The 25,836-nt window shown below is 43.1% G+C and overlaps 1 protein-coding gene across 2 annotated transcripts in view; it reads left to right on the top strand.

Moving 5' to 3' along the window:
- Window positions 1-2,645, top strand: part of MCTP2 (multiple C2 and transmembrane domain containing 2) — a 161,918-nt gene extending 159,273 nt beyond the window's left edge. For both annotated transcript variants that reach the window (XM_044980842.1, XM_044980845.1), the window contains one exon: window positions 1,511-2,645. In XM_044980842.1, the coding sequence (XP_044836777.1) occupies window positions 1,511-1,579 (69 nt within the window). In that variant the 3' untranslated portion in view covers window positions 1,580-2,645. The remainder of the gene's footprint in view (window positions 1-1,510) is intronic.
- The last annotated feature ends 23,191 nt before the right edge of the window (window positions 2,646-25,836 follow it).

Below are 25,836 nucleotides of genomic sequence, written 5' to 3'. Positions count from 1 at the left end.
GGAAAATAGTCTTACTGGGTGGCAAATCACACAAAATCAAACAAAAGAAACAATCCTTTATAATCATCCAGAATCTTATGACCGAGGGCCCTGATTCCGCCATCCCGAATCACACTGAAATAGCTTTTTACTCCTCAAGCAGTAGTACTTGCAGAGTACGGTGCTGCTCACTGCAAATAAGGGGATCATAATCTAGCTAGCCCATAGTGATTTTACTCTGTTGAAGATTGGAAAATGATTGTCTCCGTGTGGTGTCAATGCAGCTGGTAGAAACACAGTTGGAAAAGGTTTCCAACGACATTTGTTTCGAGAGATCACCAGATTGGTTGATGGCAGTGCTATAGCTAGAGAAAAATATCTCTATAGATTAGGGAAAAAAGCTAAACAGAAATAATCATAGAGACATTAAGCTTAAGTGTATTTGTATTTTTGTTGATGCTATTCTAGAATGCGCTGGATTTGCAGAGATGGTTTGCACTTGTCCTTTAATGTTTATATTTAAAGATAAGCTGCTTTTGTATTTGTGTTGTATTTAAGATTTACATTTATAACATTTTCCTGAATGGTTTCTGTCATCCTTGGGTAGCTTGACTGAGCTCTGTAAGGAAGAGGATGCTATTTTCTATGAGGAAGCATTGGTAAAACACACATGAAGGGATATACCATCCTAGGGGAGTTTTGCCATAAATGCTTAAAAAAAATAGTGAATACATTTGGCATCTGATACAAGAATCTAATTAAAACCATTCCCAGGCAGTATCAAAGCCACCTCTGCCTGCTCCACTTAACATATTGCTAAAGTACCTTTGTTTCATTTTGCTAGTACTATGAGTTAGAAAATACCTCAGTATTGTAGCCTGTTACTGTATGCCAGTAGCACATGGCCTGGACAAAAGGCACGGAAAAGGCAGCGTACTCTGTGTAAGAGTCTCATGATTTCAATGGGAACACTTTTCAGTTATGCAGCAGACAGTTTGCGATTGGGAATTACACCACATTTGGATTTATCACAGATGTTTTAACCATTATATCACAAATGAAATTGCTGTGGGGAAGTAGGGGAAAATCTTTGTTTAGTTTCTGTTCGAGAAAATATTTTTCCTCTTTAAAGTGATAAAGCATGTCTGTGTACAGTTTTGAGACCACTCTGACCTTACTGAATAGTGGGATCCACTTGCTTTAGCATTCCCAAGAGAATCTTATTAAATGTATAGGTTAATGCGAGCAAAAAAAAAAAAAAAGGCAGTCTATCTGGCATTGCTGAGATCAGGTAGTGCCCCGTGCATCTCATTAGAAAAATCTGCTTTTAATATTTTGGTTTCAAGAAATGATGCATGACTTCTCAAATCCTTCCTGCAATTAATCCCCCATGTTCCTGTGTTTAGAAAATGATTCATTACTTTTGAACCTTCCTTAGTTTCCCTTGGTTTGTCCTTGGGGAGCCATTAACACACACTGTAGTGAGCTAGAGTTACCTAACTGCAAACGTCATGTCTATTTGTTTTTACAGGTGCAGCGTGCTGAATTGAAACCATACAGCAGCTCCAGTCCCCTCAGGAAGAAATGGAGTACTCTATAGGATGCAGACAGATTTTGGAATGCAGTATCCCCCTCCATATACACACACATACATATTTTTTTTCTCCCCACACCCTTTTTTTGGTCCAGATGAACACTATAATAACTGCCATGGGCCCAGGAAGGTCCCTCTGGAAGACGTACGTTTTCTGATGTGCACCTATCCTGGGCTGCCTTTCTTTTTGGCATAGAGGCCTAGCCCAACCAGAGCAGGGCAGAAGACAAGGACGAATTAGTGGGTGGAGAAGAGCACAAGCACATGTTCCATTTTTTAACTTGGATTATTAGGGTAAGACGGAATGTCGCAGCTCTCCTTGTGTGTATGTAGCAAGATACAATTCTGCCTAGTATAGCAGATCAGCTAAGCTGATGTGAGGAGATGCTCTGAACTAGTTTTTACCATATCCAACAGATTTACATTAAGATACGAGAGCTTTTCTTTTCTCAGTTAAATCACAGCGCATAGAAGGGTTTAAACTCTGAATTAACAAGTCTTTGATACCCTGCTTCTGTTCAAGCAGTGTATATTTTAGAAAGTTATCATAATTACCAGAAACAGCTAGAAGCTCCCACAGTATCTCAATTTCATCCAGCACTTGTGCTTTTAAAAACTGCTGTTAACTGCTTGATGCCAGAATTGCCTGGCATGAGGTCCATTGCTGGCAATGGACACACCAGGATCCACCACTGTGAAAGGGTTAGGAGAATTTGCGGTCCTGAAAAGGCCATATTTCTGACTTGCTTATTTATAATTCCATCTCATCAGATTTTTCGGCATAACTGTTGCTTTTGTCTAAATCTAGAGATGTCAACACTACAGCTCTTGAAGAAAAATACGTTATAGCCTTAAAGATGCATAAGCTTGGGCAGGAGGAGAGCACTGTGCCCAAAACGGTGGTTGTAAATATTTTGCTTTGCTATAATAGCTCTCAAACTTTGGTTCATTGACCACCAATGTTCTGTGGAGTCTTTCCTGGTAGCTCGCAGAATGAAATGGTATGAGATCCAAGCAATGAAGAACTGGTGTTTTGGTAGGAGATATGGGTCCCTGAGAAAATTTCAATTCTCCCAATTCTTATATAACATTTCTTGTCCACAGAACTCAGTGCATTACAAACTTGGGTAACCATTGTTACTCATTTCACAGATGGGAAAAACTGAGGCATAGGGAGGCAAAAGACAGCACAAATCCCGCTGACTTTCAAGGAAACTTATGCTGCTAATCACTTGAGTCAGTGTTGACTTGACTAGAACCTAAGACTCGTGACACCCCCTCAGCCCCCCCATCCACTGGACTCCCCTAAAGTGCTTCACAGAATAAAGAAACTAGAGAACCACAGGATACAGATGACTTGAAAATGCATTATTTAGAAATAATCTGATTAATCAATGGCTGTAAATATAGGCCTACCTTTATTGGCAGACCTGTCTTGAGCAGAGTTATATCATGGTATCCAGCACTGCCACCAGCAAAAGAGATGGGACCGTGATAGTGATAGCTAATGGATTATTACTCAGATTCAGTAATTTTCTAATAGTTTATTTTTCAAAGTAGTTTTAACAATGTTTACATGCCTTCATTGAAGGAGAGGAAATTTTTTCATACAAGTTTTAATTTTATAAATAAGGTGTTTCACTGGGATCTCATGTTGTAGGTATATATGAAAGAGTAGAAAATAAATTAGGCATCATTTAAAAAGGAAATGTGTGTTGTGTACATAGTATACATCAGGGGTCGGCAACTTCTGGCACGCGACTTGCCAAGGTAAGCACTCTGGCGGGCCGGGCCAGTTTGTTTACCTGCCGCATCAGCAGGTTCGGCCGACCGCGGCTCCCACTGGTCGCGGTTCACCTTCCCAGGCCAATGGGGGCGGCAGTAAGCGGCGTGGGCGAGGGATGTGCTGTCTGCGGCTTCCCGCCACATTGGCCTGGGACTGGCCTGGGACTGGCGAGCCGTGTGCCAGAGGTTGCCGACCCCTGGAATACATACATATACACTATATATGTATGCATATACATATGTGTTTATTGTGTGTATCTCCTTATATACATGTGTACACACATTTAGGTTGCAGTTTAAAAATCTTCAAAGAAAATGTGTATGAAAACTGCCAAAGATTCTAAAGCTTATCTTCTTGTGTCTGTTCTTTTTCATTTTGTATCTTTCCCGGCATGTCTTTCTGGCAGAGTCAGATCTCTGCATGATTTGATTTACTTCAAGTTAATGAAGCTGGTTGGAAAGAGCCTTGTAGAAATTATAAAAGCTCCAGTAAATCTCCTATTTGTACAAACAGTAGATATCCACCGACCCCTTTTGTTAAACCAGTAACTCAATCTCCTGTGTAAACAATGCCTCATTGTCTCACTCTAAACTGTCATCCAGTTTATCATACTGTAGTCTGTCATTTTGTAAGGACCAAAGTGAGACATTTTTAAACACATATGTGAGATCTGTTCATTCATTTGAATGAAAACATTCAAAAGAAGCAAAAATACCTTATTTGTTTAGAAGGTGGGACCAATATTTTAATACTATTTTTTCTATAGAATTTTCCACATGAACTGATTTCTATTCAGGAGACAGGGTAATGTCTATTTTTTTAAATGTGGGTATGCTAAATTTCAGACTATTTTGTATTAGATTATTATGCTGGAGACACACAAACGTAAGAGTTTTGCTATGTTCCAGTACCTATATATGTTGCAAAGAGCTGTTTGTTATAAATATTTTGAAATGCAATAAACATTTGATTTCAAGATTTTGTGCTATTAATTAATCTAATCAGAATATATATTTCCAATTTATTGTAGAACATTTACCGTGGTACAGTACTTAACATCTGACCATACAAAGTAAGCACATTATATTTAAAGTACATGCCTTGACAGGAAGGAAGTGCAATATAACAATAACAGCAGAGAATTGGGATTTGGAATGGAAGCCATGCTGCTATGGGGAACAAAGAGTGGTGTTGGGACTGGCGTGGAGGAAGTGGCCATCTGCACAAATCCAAACACAAGTATCCTGTTATCTACAGGATTTATCTATGGATCTCAGACCATCCACAGGTTTGGAGGGGTTCCCAACTCCCTCCTTGACTTCAGGAGTTCTCCAGTCCTCACATACAGGACCTGGCCTTGGGTGGTTGATTGCTCCACATTCAACGACCAATCTCTGTCTTCACAGCACTCTTGACTTGGTCCAGAATGGTGGGGGGGGTGTTTGTTTTAAAAACCACACTCAAGTCACAATTGGTGAAGGGCGTTCTATTACGTAAGGTATTGTTATAATGGAAACGTCAATGCACATATCATAGTGTTTACATCCCAAACTCTCTTACTATCTTCATGCATTCAGAAACACAAACCTGACTATGGGTCCTTATACTGCCTAGAGATAAGTTAGCTGTGCACACATGTACATGTTCACTGCATGGACAGTTGTGCAAATATCGGATCTGAGGTGTACCCACAAATCAAGTATTTCTGCATACATCTGGCCAAACAAACTGCTTCTGAAAAGTTGGTTTTCGTGAATGCATTCAAGTAAAAAAATTTTCCTTGAACATTCATATCGGTTAAGTTCTGCCACTAAATGCATATCCTGGAAAGCAGGCAAACAAAGGTTGTTAAGCCTGAATAAAGCACATCCATTTTAAATGTCAAACAAATATTGACAGATTTCTTTCGGGGCGGGGGTTGAGGGACAGGTATTTGCCATGCTTTTATTTTAACCTTAAGTGATGTCAGTTCCTACCACTGCCACCACTTATTTATATCAATAAAATGTGAGTATAGTGGAAGAAGTGGGAATTGTAAGGGGTGGCTGGGGTTTTTGGTTTGGATTTGGTGGGGGAGGGTTTTTTCTGTTGTTGTTTTTTTAACTCAGGACATATAAAGTCATCTCTGTTAGAAACTGTATTTTTTAATCAGTCCATCATATTTTGCATCTTTAAAGGGATCCTGTCCAATTCATTATTTTTCCAACTGATTGATTTAAAAATTGCATTTTTCTGATAGAAAATCCTTTAAATAGTATGTCCTCATTGGGGGGGGGGCAAGTGGGAGGAGTTTAGTCCTTTAAAAGAGGATGTTGATGTTTATAAGAGTCTTTTCAGCCAAAAGGGAGATGGCAAAGGCTCTGATCCTACACCTGGATTCATGTTGATCTGTGCCTGCCTGTATTGGGGGATTGGTGCGCTCACAAACCAAAGAAATAGAAATTATGGGAACTTTTCAGTTTTCTTAATGAATAGCAACAATAAGTTTAAATTTTATTGCTAGATTTCAAGTTAATGGTGTCCCCTTAAATGGCTGCTGTTTTGTAATGCAGGTAATGCAGACTTTTAGTAACTTCCATTTTCTTGCTGCGTATGAAATATTTTATCTTTAGCCTTTGACACATTTTTAAAACATTTGGGCAGTGTGTATTCTACCTCCTGTTAAAATAGCTCAGAGAGAGCTCAAATGTAGCTCCGAGGAAAAGGAACTAATTGTCTTAACTGTCCTGTGATGCTTCATGCCCTGCCCTTAATACCATTTTTTATTTGCTTTGAAAGAGTTTTTGATGCTTGCTTGACGGTGCTGGACTTGAGTAGTGCTTGACGGGACTGTTTTTAGGATACAGAGCTTCAATGTTGTTAAAGTTTCCTCCCCACTCCTTCATCATTGTTCTTCGACTCTGGCCACTCTTACCCAACAGTGGGCAGTTCAGCTTCCCAGATCAGCGGCTCTCAAATGAGAGGTTGGTCACCAGGGCTGGCGTTAGACTTGCTGGGGGCCTGGGCCAAAGCCCAAGCCCCACTGCTTGGGGCTGAAGCCCTTTGGCTTGGGGCCCCCTGCCCAGGGCGGTGGGGCTCAGGCAGGCTCAGGCTTCAGTCCTCCCTCCTGGGGTCATGTAGTAATTTTTGTTATCAGAAGGGGGTCGTGGTGTAATGAGATTTGAGAATCCCTGGTCTAGATCGTTAATCGGTGGCCTTTTCAACTGGGATTGAGTTGAGTAGCAATTGTGATGGGAATTCATACAATATAGGCACCTGTCCGCTAGGAACTAGACTGAAATCCACTAACTCACTTTATATAGGCCACTAACCAACAGATGGTAACAGCCCACTACCAACCTGTGCCAATCTGAACAGTCTAGAGGAGAAAGATTTACTATTGCCAGTGTTCTGCGCCATTCCCTTTTTTCTGTTGAGAACCTGATCCTTCAAGCACCCTCACAAGCAGAACTGACATTGACATCCCCTAACATCAATAGAAAGGCACCAGGGATGAGTTGGGGGGGGTGGAGGGGTTGTTTTTTTGTTAAGTTTTTTTTTAAATAAGATTCACAAAATGCCTCTTAACCAAACTCCCACCTTTAGATTCTCAGCCCTTTAAACTAAGTTGATAGACTGAGAAATGTTAGCTTTGGCTTTAGAGACTATGGTGTGTGTTAGAAGTGAATCCTCTTCTGATTCAATATTGTACTTGCATTTTATCTGTAAAGCTGCATGTGTCAGTGCCCTGGTGCATCCACCCCTTCAAATCACACAGCAGCATGATAAGAATATCTGCTCTTTAAAATCCGTAAAGTTAGCAACTCAGAGGGAGGCTGAGATACTACAAACGATTGTTAATCTGGCGTGTTGCAGATGGGGTGTTTTAATCGCTCTCAAATTGGGAAAAATTAAGCCTGTTGAAACTCCATCATTTCTGGATTGAGGTTCTGTCAGGTGATTCATTGTGGGGAAGGGAATCCTGCAACAACCAAAATCTTATAGTACCGAGGGAATCTAATGTGAAAAAAAGACATGTTTTATTTAACATATACATACCCAAACAAACTGAATAATGGTTCATTTCAGCTGCACCATAATGGGCTTGCACCAATTTTTAATCCGGTATTTCCACCCCGTTTTGATTTAAAAGAATGCAGTGTTCAAGGAGGATTTAGAAAGCTTTGAAAAATTGATTTGTGATACTTTAATATATTTAAGCCTTAAACTTCTATTCCAGGGCAACGAAGAGCTGTGGTAGCTAGTCATGATGCTTAACACAGCATAATTTATGAAGTGGAAACTAAAGGTGTGAGTTGAAATTCTGACAGTGCAAGTGGCCAATGGGCTGGAGATCTTTTTTTCCTAAGACAAATATTGCCAATTGGCCCCAGTGTGTTGGACTGAACTAGATGATACCTGCCTTAATTAGAGGAAGGGAGGAGAGAGGTAGAACATTTGCTGACTTAATTGGAACCGAAGTTCTGAACCTCAGCTCCCTTATGCCTGTGCAAAGCAGCCCTCAAGCCACCTAACTGCCCCCTAACTGTGCATTGGAGAATCCAGTGAGTGGGGAACAGGAGGCACATACAGGTTATCCCTACACTCCTGTAATCCCCATCTGCTCGAATGGCTCCCATATGTTAGAGCAGCCCCAAGTCTACAGAGGGGTGGGGAAAAAAGATAATAGATGAATACATTCAAATAATATGGAGATGGATGGAAATAGAAAAGTGGCCCATGGTGTGTTGGGGACCCCTAATATAGAGATTCCTTTTCCAGTAGGTGAGAGAAGGAATTTCCCAGTGTCAGCCTCCACACATTAGGGTGAATGCCAGGGTAGAAGGAGAGACAAGCCTCTGGTAACATACTTGCTTGCATAGGTGTCACCACGGCCTCCTACCAAATAGAATTCAGGCCCATTCAGGTGTGGGTGACTGTCTCCGTCCAGGTGGTGGAGTTTCAGAGAAGTGATACAAGTTGCCAGACTCGGGACCCTGAGCTCCAAACTATGCAGCCGTCTAGATTCTTCTGCAGCTCAGAGTAAATGACTTGGTATGTCATAGCAAAAGATCCGAACTGCAAACCTCTTCTGACAATTGGGAAGTAGATGTTGTTCCATTCAGGTCAAGATAGCTATTAAATCTTTTGGACCAGATCCTCTGCTGGTATAAATGGAAATGGGCTTTTCAGTTACAATGGCACAGCCTACTTGCACCAGCTCAAGATCTGGCCCTTTAAATGGATTGCTTAAAAATACACCAAGGAGAACTCAAAAACCCAGGCTTTAAAAAAATTCCCATGAGCAATCTATTGTTGCCACTGTCAAGTCCATCTTCTGTATGTTGCCGATGGGATTGGGCTGAACTTTCTTGTCCCTGTGGCACATAGGGCAACTTCTTCTAAGGGCACAAATCTGTGTGTGTCTCAACCACCCATTCTCCAATTTTCTATCACCCTCACCCAAAGTAGAGCAAATATTTCTCCCATTCATTTTTTAGTGGAGATGCACAGTGGAAATAGTGCATCTTCCCACATGCAAACAATTTCATTGTAAATTCCACTACTTTATGTGCCAAATGTTGCTTTGATCATGATCCTTTATTTCTTCCCCCATCTCGTGTGTGTCTTTAGACCCCTTGAGAGAGTCTCCCGAACTGCACAGCAAGTCACTGCCCTAAGAGAAGGGAAAAAAAATATATGCGTAGTCTCCCTCCATCCCTGGCAATAGACGACTTTACTGAAAGTCAATGCCATCCACTTGCATTTATCACTGCCACTCTTGCTCTGCATATTTTTGGTATTCGCCATGCATTGTTAACGGTGATTGTCATGTAATTAAATCACTGTTCATCACAAGAGCCTATTTTTATGCTGAGATAAGCATCAGAAGTCTGCTGCAGCGTCCCCCAGATCAATAAAGATGTTCCCTGTAGGATTACAAATAGTCTGGGGTTGTGCAGGGCACCAGAATTAATTAGGAATGATTTCTCTTTTTCTTTCCACTTTCAATACATTTTTAATTGTTAATTCATTTTCGGTGGGCTTGTTTTTAACTCTGCCTTGATGCCCAGATGCTTCTGTTCAAGGATTTTGAGCATCCTGTCACTTGTGGCAACACCTCTTAGTCCTCACCACTCTTGCCATCCCTGCCATAGTCATGCCTCGCTATTGGTTCAAAAGAGCAGTAAATGTTCTTAAGACTGAAACACGTCACGCTGCAGGCTGTGTGATGGACTTTAGATAGTGGTGATGATGTACGTGTGTTACAGCTTTGCCTTGAATCTCCAGCTGTGTTCCGGGCCCCGTTGTGGACAAACACACAGGGTCTATCTACACTTCCAGCTTTCCACATGTCGAGCTGCAGGTTCTTGCCCTTACCCCTCTATCGTTCACGCTCAGAGCCCTTAGATATATGTGCAGTGGTGTGTGGAAATCCCATTAGCGTACCTACCGGTGGGGGCGGGAGGGTGAGAGCACGCACTGACACGTGACCCACCTCTCTACCCTCCCATTTTGTGGTGTGGACATAATGATGCGGTGAACTGCCCTCGAGTCTACCTAGTCCATCATCATTCCCACAATTCCCCGTCCCGTATCTTCTCGTCTTTCGGCCTCCTCAGGTCCCTCCCACTTAGTCTCTATAGACCACAAGTTATCTTCTATTTTGTATACCTTGGTTCAGCATTTCTCTCTTCTCTTTCTATGTGGACGGCTTCACTTCCATAGCTCGCTCCAGCTCAGCTTGCCTTGCCATTTGAAAATGTTCTCCCTCTGGTGTGCTGCAAGCTGGCCAGAGAGGCTCTCTTGTGAGTCCACCCAGAACCAGGACTGCAGCAGAATCTCACAGAATATTCACCTTTATGAGATCCCCTGGAGGCTGGTGGAGCAGAACATCCATCAGACAGTGGTGTAGCGCAGGGAGTGGATAAAACATCTGAAGTGCCTGTACCACAAGGCCAGCCTCACAAACAGCAGGTGTGGTACATGCCCCTGCTATAAAGAGTTTGATAGGGTGGTTGGCACCACTCCAGCATAGAGGCCATCATCTCCCATGATGTCCTCCTGACACCAACGGGTCTTATTGTGAGACTGGAAGAAAGGGAGGCAGGTGGCAAGATCAGATGGGACCATGTAAGGCTTGCAGTCCCAGAAGTAGAAAGTGAAGCTTGAAGCCTTGAATCAGCCCACTCAGCAGGGTGCGGGTAGCGGACATTCTGTGCTCATTTTCCAAGGAGCTCTTTAGGGATGAACCTGGGGACCAGCCTAGAGAAACAGAGTCAGCAGCTGCCCTGAAGAATTTGTTTCTACAGTAGGGTCATCAATCAAGGATCAGGGCCACATTGTGGTTGGTGTTGTATGGACATCCATTGGAGTTCTACTGACATCTGTGGGAATAACTGTAAGTAAAGGCTGCAGAATTGGAGTGTAATATGTAATGGCAAATTATGCATCGCAAGCCTGCTAGAATTATTTGAGAGAGACGATCAAATCGGATGAGCAGTAGAGATTGAAACTGCAGGGGAGTGTGTGTGTGTGTGTGTGTACATATATAAATATTCTATTGAAATAACCATACAGTACTGATATTCACAATCAATATAAGCACAATGATCTCAGCCATGAACATTACACCTCCATCAACAACAAATTGCAACAATAACAGAGGCAGCAGAAAGACATTGTCGTGAAGGTCTCAGAGAACGGGTATCCGTAATATGTGAAATAAGGGAGAGACCATCACCTTGGTTGCCCACTGATCCAAGGGCTGAGTGCTATTTCCTTTGAACATCCAACAGTATGAAAAAAATACCTTTCCCATTGATATTTCGGGGAGGCGTCCCTCCCTTGGTAGCCACGGGGAAGAAGCAATAGAACAAGTTAAGGGTTACTGTGGGGATAAGCAGCCAGTTCTCAGCATGCAATGGAAGTGAATAGTTGGGTGACAGGTTCTGTTCTTTATGGGCCTAATCTAAAGTCCATTGATGTCAGTAGAAAGATTCCACTGGAGCTGTGGACAATGCCTTATATTTGTTAACCCCGTACCAGGGGGATAAACACTGGCCAAAGGTGTGACTGAGAAATAATTTAGATGAGTCTGAACTAAAAGGCTTGTGAGATTCTTCACAAGGGCAAGCATAACTGGGGGCCTCCGCAACTTGACAGTGGAGGAAATGCATATTGGGGATGCTTTTAATCTGCTCTCACACACTGTTGCGTGAGGAAGGAGAGCTAGACATGACTGTGCACAGCTGCGTGGGAGGTGTTCCCAGTGTGTGGAGGGCACTAAAGAGCTGAGTGAGGAAATAGGGTCATTAAAGGGACAGCACATAATACAGAGAACATACCCACATTCACTGTTGACTTACATGTCCATGCTATGGGACCATATTACTCCTGAATGTAGGTCAGTGAATGACGTAGCGACGACCAGCTGTACGTTGTTTGCCTCCTCTGGTAAAACAAGGGTAAAGGGGCACTTGCACTTGAAACTATGAGGCAATAAATTTAAAACAGATGAGAAATGCTTTCCCACAATACATAGCTAGCTGGTGGCATTCACCACCCCAGGTTAATATTGAGCAAAACAACACTGGTAAGCCGTAAAATGTTATGGGACATTTATATGGCTGAGAATAGCATCAGCCTGAGGTATTACGATGTGCCAACTCCAGCATCTGCCTTTAGTCTGAATTTGGGACGACAGGATTACAAGGGTTCCTGAATACCCGCATTTCAGGGCATTAACTAATTTCCAGCTGCGGTCAAGGGAATTTTCTTTCATATCATAGTGTGGCATAATGAACTGTATTAGATGGAGTGAGTGGCAATAGCTTTCTCTGAAGTACTTGGGATTGGCCAGTGTCAATCAAAATATCGACTGTGTGGGCCATTGGTTTGTCCTAACGTGGTTTTTACTATTGTTTATTTGTATTGTAGTAACCTCTAGAGGCCCCACTGAATTGGAGCTGAATTATACTAGGCACTGTCCAAACACACAGGATCGGTCTTCACTGCAGAGTTAACCTGGACTCCACTCAGGTGATGCGGTTAACCTTCCTCTCATCCACATACACAGCTTCCTCATCTAAGGTGGGTAGTGCTTTAACCCAGGGCTAGTGGGCCCAGCTGAGGAATAGTGAGAGGTCAGCAGCCACTTTTACTCAGGCTGGTTTGCAGTGAGGTCACAAGCTAAATCACTCAAGTGCATGACAGTCTTCCAGTGCCTTCCTACAGTTCCCCCTCACCCCCCACTCCCTGTGCCCGGGACAGTCAAGTTCTCCCACAATTCACTGGAAAGGAAGGGTGAGTGGCTTAGCTATTGCAGCACAAAGCACCATGGGGTATGTCCTCAGAGACACACAGGGGAGCACAGCACAATGGAGGGCACAGCAACTCAGGCAGGGATGTGCCGTTGTGGCTGCTTATACCCAGACTAAGCTGAGCCTGGGTGCTGATCACCGGAGTTAACTCTGCAGTGAAGACGTACCCACCGTGAAAGAGAGACCTTGCCCACCAGGGCTCACCTCTTCAATAAACAAGTCAAACAAAGGGGTGAGAAGCAATATGTGTGCATCCTTTTGAATAAGCTCTGTAATGAAAATCTCAGTCAACTCCACAAGCTTTTAAAGACTGACTCTTGCTTTAATCGGAAGTGTGTAGAACGGAATTTGATTATAGATGATACGCTTTGCACAGCCAGACACCCAGCACATGCTCATCTCTGTGTTGGGGCAGAGGGGGTAGGTTTTTAGAGCTCAAAGGACTCCTGGCTATATACGGAAGGCATTTGCTGTGCAGTTGCTGGCAAAAGGCAACTGTCCCCAGAGAATGATGGAATTCACACGCCTGTCAGCTAGCCAAAAGCTACCTGTCCTATATTTGCATGTAGTGACACAATGCCTGAGGACCTAAGGGAGCCGGCAGCAGCCAAACATTCCACTTGCTCAATCACTTGCTGTCCTTTTCCCACGAATGCACCAAACGGATTTTAAAATGATCAGCTGGGAGTGAACCGCAGCACATATTAGGGTTTGTCTGCTCTGCAAACAAAAGACCTGCAGCAGTGGGTCTCAGAGACGGGGTCGTCTCAGAGACGGGCTCGTGGGCTCATGCTGAGGGGCTAAAAATGACAATGTAGACATTCAGGCTTGGGCTGGACCTCGGGCTCTGAAACTTGGTGAGACGAGGACTTCTTAAAGCCCTGGGACCAGCCCAAGCATCTACACTGCTGTTTTAGCCATGTAGCCCAAGCCCAAGCCGGTTGACTCAGGCTCTGAGACACGCTGCCACATGCTGTGTACATGTACCCTTAATCCCCCAAAGTGTGGCATCTTTCTCACTGCAGCATTGCACATTGTTATTGGAAACAAACGGTTCTCTTCTCCTACCATGCCAGCAGAACCCCACCGATTTCAGTAGAGTCACTACTGATTTACCCTAGTGTAAATGAAAGAAAAATCAAGCTAATTTATCTCTGAATTTCGCCTCCCTTCATCCCGAGAAAGACAGTTGGGGTTTCATCCCCTTATGCCCTCATATCCCTGATGATCCATAGTTTGCCCTGGACCACCCACATGGCAAGGGTGTTCTGTCCCACTAGAAGAAGGCTTTAGTTAAAATGAAACTGTTGATTAAATGCATCATGAATCAAAGGTCTACAGATAACTCACACAATGGGCAGGATCTTCTGATGGGGAGTGAGGGGAAAGGTTTTCTGTCTCCTTCAGTCCTTGGGCTGGCTGGGGGCACAAATTAGAGCACCCACAAGGGTACAAGAAATGGAAATAAATGTTTTAAAACTCTCGAGTGCAATGTTCAAAGACTAAAATACTCCACTGTTGTTCTTCTGTAAAACATGGCATAATATAAAATGCACCATGCAGGAGTGGTGGTGCACACAAGTTATAGAAATATTATGTAAAGATTTTGTTTTAATTGGGCTGCTCTTTTTGTATCCTGCCATCTCTAAGGCCAATTGCCTGAAGTACAGTGGGTAAAATCCTGGCTCCGCTGAAGGCGATTGAAAATCCCCATTGACTTCAATGGGGTCAGGATGTCACTGCATGAGTCTGCTTGTCCATGGCTGAGAGGGCGCAATAAAAACCTCTAAAAACCTCAAAAATAACTTGACTATACCTAAATAGTCACCTTTTAAAACCCCTTTTCCCCATTATGATCAATTGCTGTCCCTTGCCTGTCCTGGGTATTGGGTCAGGCTACTTTGGAAGGGATAGGAGGGGACATTCAAATTTGGGGAGAAGGAGGAAACATTTCTGTGGCAGAGTGAACAAAAAACCCCAACCTAACTTGGCTATTTGAAGGGTTTTGGATTGTTAGAATAAGGCCTGAGGAGATAGATTAATGATCAGAGGGCAGGTGAGGGGGTCGAAGGTCATGTTGCTTATTGCATCATTGAAAGGAGCTTAGCTCCCACCGTGAAGGCTCTAAGAACCTAAACAGAAGAGAAGAGAAAGCGGCATGATGAATTGCAGAGGCATGCAAGAAATGAATGCATTACATGGATGTCATGTCTGAATGTGCAATTGTGTGTGTGGCTGTGTAGGTGCATTATTGTTATGTAATTATAAATGCATATATATCTCTGTATGTGTGTAAGTAAATCTTGGCGGTGTCTGTTTCAAAGCCATTTCAGCTTGGTCTGCTTCCCTGTGTCCTGGTCAGCAGGGTCCTTGCAAAGAGTTCCTCTCTTTTCCCCTTCTCTCTTCCCCTTCCTCCTCCCATCATCTCTGCTGCCCAAAGTCATCCTTCACTCTCCGAAAACTGACTTCTGTTTATGGAGCGGCTGGCAGCAACAGCATTCCGGAGCTGAGCCCTGGCTAAGAAACAAGCCTGCTTTTCCCTGAGCTGTCAGGAGCTTTTAGAAATAACACCCTCCTCTGAGGAAGTCAGAATAGCAACAGGAAAATAAGTAAAACCTATTATAAAACAGTTGTCCAAGAACTTAGGCACGGCGCGGGGTAGAGATCGATATGCTGTGAAGGTTAAATCTATTTTCACACTGTGTTCTATTTCACAGTTTAATGGTGTTTTAATGTGTCTGTCACTGAGCCCCCTTCATGTTTTGCAGGTAGAGCCTTTACAAAGGAGAAAGAACCTTGGCTTTACAAGCTTCACAGTAACATCTTATTTACCAGCTGAGATCTGACACTTTCCCTTCCTCTCTGGAGAGACGCCAGCGTCTGACTATTATTTTTTAAAGACATAATGTGGTGTTGCCTTTACAATAATTTCAAATGATCTTTTTTTATTCAAAATGCTTTGCGGGAGGCTGGGAGCAGTTGGGGATGATGGGCCTGCGTGAAGAGGGACGGAAATACCTAGGGACTGTTTGAACAAGCTGTATGCACTAGCGATGAGCTAACGCCATTTGCCTAATTTAGAACCCAATCCAAAATGGTGGCTTCCAAACTTTGGTGCAAATTCTTATGCTAATGGAGTTTGTCTCTCACTTTTGGAGAGCATGGAAAAAGAAGCAGATGAACAAAGGTGAGGAGACAGGAAATCCAAGGAAAACATGGGATGCAAAATGGAATAGGGTGACCAGACAGCAAGTGTGAAAAATTGGGATGGGGGTGGGGGGTAATAGGAGCCTATAGAAGAAAAAGACCCCAAAATTGGAACTGTCCCTAAAAAATTGGGACATCTGGTCACCCTATAGGGAGAAGGCAGAAGGAAACACAACTCAAGGGTGACACTAGGGGAAAAGAGAGAAGTAGGGGAGAGAAATGATGCTAACATCCAGAAGCCAAACTGTCTTACACGTGGCATAGATACTATGTCACTTGAGCTGTTTGAGAAGTAGGTGGTTTCTATCCCTAATACCTAGCACAGGCTGCCCTCTGGCTTGACTAAAAACCCTGTTTGTTTGCTTTTAATTAAACCACTTGGGTTTCAATTACACGGGGGGGGGAGGAGGAAGAAGGGGGGGAAATGGCTCGCAAGGTCCAGCCACTGGTTACTGTTTGTCTGTCGCTTAAAAAGGTAAAGCGCCGTGTAAATGCCAAGTGTTGTTTATGTTACAGCCTGCCTAGTGCAGGAGCTTCCACACGCCTCATACTGCAAGACATTCAGCCATTCCCTGCCTCTTGGCGCTTGCGTACTACGGTGAGGAGTATGGGGCACAGAGGGGTCTGTTTTTTCACAGGTACCTCTAACTGTGTCTGGGCTCTTCCACCAGGCAGGAGGCTTCCCCATACATTTCATGGGACAGTTTAAAATTGCCTTCTTCAGGATGAACATGCCCCAGACCTCTTTGGGTCAAAGTCATCAGCACCATAATCAGGCCTAACCCTCACCAACGCCAGAGGAGTAATGCCTGCTGAAGCCAGCTGTTAATCTTGCCCCGTCTCTCTATACTCACTTCCCTCTGCTTATCTAGAATCAGTCTCTTCTCTGTCCTTGCCCATAACGTCACCCTCAGTGTTATGAGAGCCTTCTCCTCTGCATCGCCTGCTGTCTGGAACACATTCTTACATCCCTCCATATAATTTCAAATCTCATCTGCAAACACCTACTTCCCCTTTGTCCGTGTCTCTTCATTTTTCTCCCACCCTATTTAATGCTGGCGAACATGATGGGATGTACAGTTTGTAGGGAAGGTAATATCAAAATGAGAGTCTATATTGTTTTATATCTTACTTGGAATCAGCTGTTAAAAAATCCAAAGCTTCCCCTTGTACTGGTGGCTTTGCTAGAGTAATATACATTTGTTCTTTCAAGTCCATCATGGGTTGGTGCTTTCCAGATTGATTATTGACCTGCAGAGCACTGACTTGGCTTAACCCACGTGTCCCACTGTACCAGACATGTCTGTAATGTGTTTTTTGGCTTTGCTGCCTTGTGTGTTCTGAGTTCTTCTCTTCTTCCCCTTTTCATTTTCCATTGTTGAAACAACAGTCTTCTGGTGAATGTGGAGCAGAACTGGTCCTGAATTGTGGGGCCAAAATAAACTCTGTGCTTACTGTGTTTTCCAACCCTCACAAGGTAAAATACCAACTCTATGAGCTACTGACCTCCTGATGGGAGCCTGTGGTCTGGAAATCCAGTGGCAGACTTCCCGAGACAAAACTCCTTCTTGACCGACATTGCTGAAAGTTAATCTAGTGTCCTTGGGAGTCAGAGGAGCCAATGGGCTGGTAAAATAGCTTCAGCAGCAATCAGATTTTTTTTTGTTCAGCCTGTTTTTCCAGCTTAACTTTGCAAATGCAAGATATTCAAACTTCAGTGGGTGTAACCCAAAACTCCAGATCCAAAAACTGGATCCAGATCCAGACTTTCCTAAATGGTCAGAGTCTTGGATCTGGCCCTTTATAAAGTGGAGACCTGGGTCTGGAATTTGGATCCTGCATTTTGGTTCTACTCTGTACTTTTGGGTGCTTATTCCAACTGAACTGGACCAGACCACTGAAGCCTTTGAGGGTTTGCTGTTGTTTAAAGGACTGTTTCTCTTAGTACAACCACTAGAGCAAATCCACGAGAGCTTGCATTGCAAGCACAGAGATATGGTTAAACTAACACACTCAGAAGTGAGGCTGCCTTTCTGAAAATACAATCAAAAACGTTGTATGACCCCGACTATGTGAGTACATCTTGGTGTGACCTAGGCCAAATTTGCCTCTTAAACCCCAGACTCACAGATTAAAATGAAAACTTAAATCTGCTGGGTAGTGTATATTAAAGTATTTCTTTATCAGTCAAACTATACAGAAACACAACTTGAATATCCCCTGGAATTCCATCATCAGTATATCTTGGGTTAGGAGGCTAGGAAAAGAGATAGGAGTTGGCAAGAGAAAACTATGAATAAAACAGAAGGCCCACTTTCTGCAACCACAAAAGCTTGTCCATTTCTCTGTTTTGCAGCTGACCTCTGTTTTTATCTCATTAAAATAACATTTATTGAAGTGGTTAATGCAATCATGTTGCTTGATTAAAAACTCCTCTTTTCTATAGACTCCCTGTAGAAATACTTAAGGATCCAACTAACAGACCAGAAGAAACTTAAATGCTAAGAAGAATAAGAGTAGGGTGGCCAAGATGTTGTGAAAACTAGTTAATCCCCAGAGGGATGGAATGTGAAGATTTACTAATTTTTAGACAGTTACAGCAGCCAATAGGTGGAGCCAGGTTGAACCATCTGCTGAGATTGAAATCCAACATTGTCCTATCCTGAGAAGCTCTCTCTACTGCACTGTGGGTTCCTGACTACTCACCCAGGCTGGGAATTCATGGAGAAGGTGCTGGCGTGGAAGCCATTGGTAGAGATGGACGGACCTGAGAGCCCTGAGCAGCTCCAGGCCGGGAAGGAGGATTGGCCATGCTGCGAGTAGGTGTGCATAGTGGAAGGGCATGAGGCTCGTTGGGTGCTGGAAGAGGTGAATGCTTTGGTACTTGTCTAGGGCAAGCATGGTTCTAGTGACGTGACTTTAATAGTCTGTGGAGATAAGTCATTCATAGCACATGATTTATTTATTGAATGTTCCCTCATTTTCTGTTCACAAATTTGGCGATAGCAGTTTGCAACTTTATCTAATGTATTTTCTCAACATATGCAATGGATAACTTTTATATGAATAATTATGGATCTCTAGATTGTTCCTAAGCCGTTAGTTGAGAGTTTGTGGGACCAGCTTCTCAATGGGTATAGCTCCATTGAAGTAGATAGCCAATATCCAAGCTGTGTCAGTTCATTTCCATTCTGTTATGACACATGGTACATTTCTGATTCCTGACTTGAAGAGTACAACTACGGAGTCAGGTTTCTGGTGCTGTCACCTTCCGGAGTTCAACATCTGCTGTCTCAACATATTCTCTAAAAGTCACTTTAATTTGGTTCCTCACAGAATATTCCCTCCCTAAAATTCTTACACAAAACAAGAACCATAGCAGCACCACCATTTGTGAGGCCATTCAGTTGTATTCAAATATTCACAAAATAGCAACCCAGCTCTAACAATCAGTGTTCTTTGAATTCTAATGCAGCATACACATGATCAAGAAAGCTGATATCTCACCATTGAGTCCCAGTGCTTTGATTTAAGAAGCTCCCAATAACCAGGTATGTTACAGTGGTTTGCGGTTTTATGCCACAAGCAGTTATCAGTGTAGGTTCCAATAGACAGCAGCTCTAGGACCCACATTTGCATCAGACAAATAGCTTAATCCTTGTTCTATGACGTCTCAGTTGACTTAGATTTTGTTTTTTTTTCAATTTCAAATGTTCAGATACGTCTATTAAGTTATTGAAGTGGAACAAATCAATGTACGACCCTGTATTAATTGTTTGTCTACAGTCAAAGAATGAGAACTTTCTTTTTGCAAAATGAAAATTGACAAGCCATTAGTGTAAACTTTGTTCTAATCACAGTCCATGCATATTATTTACATTTTCAACAACGGAACTGACATAATTTGAAAGCCATCTGCTGTAAACGTGCAGCTATGTTTTACTATCACACCTTTAAAGCTGGTTGGTAACAACGAGACAGTTCATACTATTAATCAGCATCATGCATTGCAGACTAGACCATTACGCCAGTTGACCCTCTGACCCAAGAAACCTCCATCGAAGCACAAGATTCAGTACAAAATATTTTGGTGAAATCCTGATCCCACTGAAAGCAAATGGACTTTGCCATTAACCTCAATGGGGGCAGGATTTCATCCTTTGTGCTGCATCTGAGAGAGTAGTCTGCAGCGGGTATAAATCAAAGGAGCTGTGCTGATTTACACTAGCTGGAGATCTGGTCCACTGTTTGAAACAGAGTGAAAACCTCATGCCCAGGTAGAATTGGCACAGACTGTGATGTTGCAGTGAAATTGTTTGGAGAATACAGCTGCACAGACCAACATGTAACGGCCATGCCCTTTACACAACGCAAAGAACAAGTAAGGAGCTGTTTTGGTCGAAGGTCAGAATTTCAGTAATGTCTCTACAAACTTCAAGCACCCATTGCATTCCACTTCTGTAGTGTTTTGTTTTCATTTCAGACCCCCTTGAAACCATATGTAGCATCTCAAAGGTATTTCCTACACCGGGAATGTAATAACTAAATAAAGTCAGAAATCTCCTTTAAACACTTAAGAAAATATAAATTGTGGAGCAGAGAATGTTTTGGCTCATTGAGCTTTCTCAAGTGGGTACTCTTGACTTGCTTTGTGGAACCACTGCAACAGCTAGTGAAGCCGCTTTGATTTCTAGCGTGACTAGATTCTTGCTTATTTTCATTTTCCAAACTATTTGCTGAGATACTTCTCCACCACTGCATACCTGGCAGCTGAGTCAGCAATTGCTGTTCCATGCTAGATGGTTAAAGGGAAGTTATCAACTAGGTTTTGGTCTAATATTTAGACCTGGCTAAAAGCCTAGATTATGATTTGAAGTTACCTGATATTAATACTGCTGAATTAGATCAGGATCTGGCCCATGATGTTTGTTGTTATTTGAATTCCAGTATCACCTTGAAGCTCAATATTACTATCTGGGCCTCTGTTGTACAGACGCATAGCAAGAGATGGCCCCTATAATGAAGAGCTTATGACCTAAATAGACAAGACGTACAAAGGAAGTGTTTGTTTTCATTTCCATATTATAGATGGGGACATGAAGCACAGAGAGACTAATTGACTTGTCCAAAGTCCCACAGGAAGTCTGTGGCATAGCTAGGAATCTAATCCTGCAAGACCATCCTTGAGACTTGTTTTCAAGTTGTTTTAATTTTTTTCATTTAAAACTCTCATCCATTAATTACCTTTGCATTTAAACAAGCGTACACCATTAACAATATGAAGATGAAGAATTAACATGCTACCACAAGTGGCAATTTACAGCACAATGCCACAACAAGATGCAAACAGTTTGAAAAAAAGCACATTCCCAGCCAGGCTTCCCAAACACCTTCTGCTTTACGCAGAACTCCCGTTTAACCTCTTTGTTCAGGCTTCTGCCAGAATTGCCTGGGATCTAAATATTCCCCTGTTGTGTGGTGAACCCAAATTACAACCATGCCATGGTAGTGCCTGGGAATGCAAAAGTGAAGCCAACTAGAATCAACGGTGAAACTGACAAGTCTAGATCCATTTTATAAGCGGACTTGAAAGGCAACAATGTAAACAAAAGCATAAATGGTGATACCAAAGTACATTTTTAGCCATCTTTAAATGTCAGAGTAACAAAGGTTAGAAAACAAGCATCACTTTGTTTTTAAAGTAGCGTTGTGTGACGTTGATCCCATCCTTTTACTATAAAACCTGGCCAGTTAACATTGTTGAAATTGGCTGACGTGGGTATTCAGTTACAGTTTGGATGAGCCATTTTTACTTTTCAGCCAAGGGAAGATCCTATATTATGGAGTTCAGGGGAGAATGAACATCCTACGTTGTTTTGTTTAAGTAAAGGGAATTATTAACAAGACATCTTGTCCCGGGAATAATTCCTTCTAGTTCCCCCCCCCCCCCACTGTTCCCCCTTTACACTAACTCCACGGTCATAACAGTGATTGCAAAGAAGCAGCCTCACATAGTGGCCCAAACCTTGCTCCAGGAGCCAAGAGTTCTAATCTAATACAAAGGGAGGTCTAAGCGTGCCAAATGTAATTACACAGCTAGAATTTAGACAGGATGCTGGGGCCAATAGCTTCATAGAATCATAGACTTTAATGTCAGAAGGGACCATTATGATCATCTAGTCTGACCTCCTGCACAATGCAAGCCACAGAATCTCACCCACCCACTCCTGTAACAAACCCCTAACCCAGTGTTTCCCAAACTTGGGACGCCGCTTGTGTAGGGAAAGCCCCTGGTGGGCCGGGCCGGTTTGTTTACCTGCCGCAGGTCCGGCCAATCACGGCTCCCACTGGCCGCGGTTCGCTGCTCCAGGACAATGGGAGCTACTGGAAGCAGCAGCCAGTACATCCCTCGGCTAGCGCCGCTTCCAGCAGCTCCCATTGGCCTGGAGCAGCGAACTGCAGCCAGTGGGTGCTGCAATTGGCCGGACCTGTGGAAGGGGTAGGTAAACAAACCAGCCTGGCCTGCCAGGGGCTTTCCCTACACAAGCAGCGTCCCAAGTTTGGAAAACGCTGCCCTAACCTATATCTGAGCTATTGAAGTCCTCAAATCATGGTTTAAAGACTTCAAGCTGCAGAGAATCCTCCAGCAAGTGACCCATGCCCCACGCTGCAGAGGAAAGAGAAAAACCCCCAGGGCCTCTGCCAATCTGCTCTGGAGGAAAATTCCTTCCTGACCCCAGATATGATGATCAGCTAAACCCTGAGCATGTGAGCAAGACTCAGCAGCCAGACACCCAGGAAAGAATTCTCTGTAGTAACTCAGATCCCACCTTCTATCTAACATCCCATCACAGGCCATTGGGCATATTTACCGCTAATAGTCAAAGATCAATTACTTGCCAAAATTACGCTATCCCATCATACCATCCCCTCCATAAACTTAGCTTCATTCTTGCAAAGGAATACTATAGAATATCAAATGAACAGATGTTGTCAGGTCTTAAGATTTACATCTCCTACAAAAGACTGCACCTTCTACCAGTGCACCACAGTATCCTCTTTCACCATGAGTTACATACCAAACTCCAAGTTAAGAATGCCACCCTTGAAATCACTGGCACCATCCTGGCTTTGTCTTGTAGGTGTCCCATCTGGCCTGACCATGTCTGACCCTTCTTTATCTGGGGGTGGAATCTAACAAGACCAAATTCAAAAGTGTGGTGTCCGTAATAGCTGGTCTTTTTGCTGGAAATACAGTTATTTCCTCCACTAAATTGATTAAGAATGAGGAATTATTCATAGACATGGGTTTTACAAACTGGATATGACACATGGCCTGACTGAGAATGAAGCTAACTTGAAAGTCAGTCTGTTCCTTCACAAGTTGGCCATGTGTGTTCCCAGGAGGATTGTTGGAGAGAAACTGTGTCCAGTGTATTCTGGACTAGTGTAATCCCCATTTCTAATTAAGGTTATTTGCAAGTCCACTTATCTGACATGTGCATACAGCACAAAATAAAGCGATGAGAAACCGGTAATCTGCAATGAAACTTTGTTTTAAAATCCCTTCTTTTATCTCTCCCTCATTTAAACTCCAAGTGCCTATAGCACAAAGGACTCCATGACAATGCTATCCTTTGCTGCAGAAGCTTGTGACAGTTTCAGTTCACATTGCTTCTCATCTCCAGTCTATCCTGCCAGAGAAAGAGGAGAACCTTCTCTAAGGAATGACCCATTCAGTCACTGTGGGCTTGATCTGGATAGGTGCTGAATGTCGTCAAATCCCATTGACCTCAGTGGGATTTGAGAGCACTCCAGCACCCAGCAGGATCTGCTCAGCTCCTTACAGGACTCGGCTGTATGTTGTCAACTCTACATTCACTCAGATGAATGGTATTTTCATTCTGGAGTCATCCACAGTATATTTGGATTGGACTAACCTGCATGACATTGAATTGTGTTAAACATATTAGGTATGGAGAGCAGAGATTTCCAAATTATTATTATTTTGTTTAGATGAGTGGGGTTGAAATCTTTCTTACAGCTTTTAAGGTTCGCTCCATCCAAACATGTCTGATCATTTAGGAACATTCTATAAATAGCCTTTGCTTTTTACCAAATCTGCTTTGCATGTAGATGTGAAGCCGCTTTCATCTCCATCTACTTCAGTTGGCACCTTTTAAGTAACTTCCAGTTCAAGTGCTTGCTGACGTGATACAAGTTTCTGTCTCTTGGCAAATCCCCAGGCTGGAGAAGAAAATAACCCTGCCTGAGTAAGCGGAATCTCTTTGCTTTGTGAACTGGTCAGCAGCGGAGACAATGAAAGGGAACCAGTATTGCCACAATTTCACTCCAAAGCCATGAGGTGTGGAGAATTTTTGAAGGGAAGTGGTGTCTCTGTTTGGCTTGCCTTCTGAGTTAAAAGAAGTTGTTCTTGTTATTAATTTAAATTGGAAAACAAGTCTCCAGTTACAATTTTGCAGGTCTTTTTATTTTTAAAATAAATATCTATACTGTTGTCGAGTGCCACGGAATCATCTCTGAGGGCCAGGTTTTGATCTCACATCAGTGTAAATTCTGGAGTAAATGCTTTGACTTCATTGGACTTACAATCAGCTTTACACTACTGGACCTGGATATCACTTACCCAGAGATCAAGTGAAGTAGCAGCATTGGTAGTGTAGGTTTCCAACACACCACACTCTGCCAATGCACCTTGACCTTGCTTTGGCGACCAACCTGTTGGATTTATATGAGCGTTTCCTTTCCTATATTAAGTCAGGTCTTGTACTAGTTGGGTAACAGCTTGGGAATGCTAGATCATGATCTCAGCCCACAGAGGACATGCCTCCTCTCTGTTATAGAGTCTCCTACCAACCCAAAGCTAGTCCCTTCCCCAGTGCATACCCAGTATTGCCAACACCAAATGTACAAAAATCGCCAGTCAGGCCTCCCAAAATCATGAGTTGGGCTTTTTTTAAAATGTGTTTTGATTTTTTTTTAATTTGCCTTCTGGTTTTGAGCCTCTGTGAGGCATTTTTCTTCACATTTCCAAGCTTTTCCCAGCACCAATGAGGGACAGAAACTTTATTTTTTTTTAAAGAAATTTGAGATTCTAAGCCAGTTTCTTGCTTCCAGCAGCTCGGGCTTTAGGAAAAGCTCAAAATATTGAGACTCATAATAAAATCATGAGAGTTGTCCGCATTGCACGCCCCTCCAAAACCATCCTCTGATTTCCCTACCCAAGCATATGTGCTTACAGCCTTCATTCCTGTCTGGTAAATGGCCTGTGTTTTTGCCTGATCTGGCCATAATTTTTAAAAAAAAAATTGTGCCCAAGCGCACAAAAGCCCAGGCTGTTCACCAGACATCTTATGACAGTTGTTCTTAAACATTTTACAAAATCAGGTCCCACTTCTCTCAAAGCAAATGCAGCCGGTCCACAGCTTTCCATGTGCTAGAGAGTGATAGAGATCTATGATTAATGAAATAGGCGACTCGTACATGCTGACGTCTCTCAGCAAAATGGAGGAGCTTATTTCTATAGCAAGGGCTTATGCAGATGTGGAAAGACTGAAACCGGAGAGAGAGATACATGTGAGTCCCACCAGAGGTCCAAGGAGGAACATGGACCTTGTCCTGATTAGCCTGTTGCCTCATGCATCCCCGTCCCCTCATTCTGACCCTCTCTCCTACCTGCTGGAAAGGGAATGAGGCAACTGGTCGGCTGCTTCCTCCTTTCCTCGTGCCTCCCTTTCCAGGAGTTCCAGGCTGGCTCACTGGGCACCTTGGGGGGAAGGAGCACTAAGAGTAGAGGAAGAGGAAATAGTCCTTGTCTTTGTCAGCTCAAGCAGCCCTGGATAGCCAGAAGAGGTCACTTCAGGAGAAACCTTGCTCATCCCTGCTAGGAGTGAGAGACTGGCTGCATTTGGGGCTGGAACAGGCACACAGGGGACTCTCAGAGTTGA

This window comes from Mauremys mutica, chromosome 11, assembly GCF_020497125.1.
Source record: "Mauremys mutica isolate MM-2020 ecotype Southern chromosome 11, ASM2049712v1, whole genome shotgun sequence".
NCBI classification, from domain to species: domain Eukaryota; kingdom Metazoa; phylum Chordata; order Testudines; family Geoemydidae; genus Mauremys; species Mauremys mutica.
This window is presented reverse-complemented; position numbering and strand designations above follow the sequence as displayed.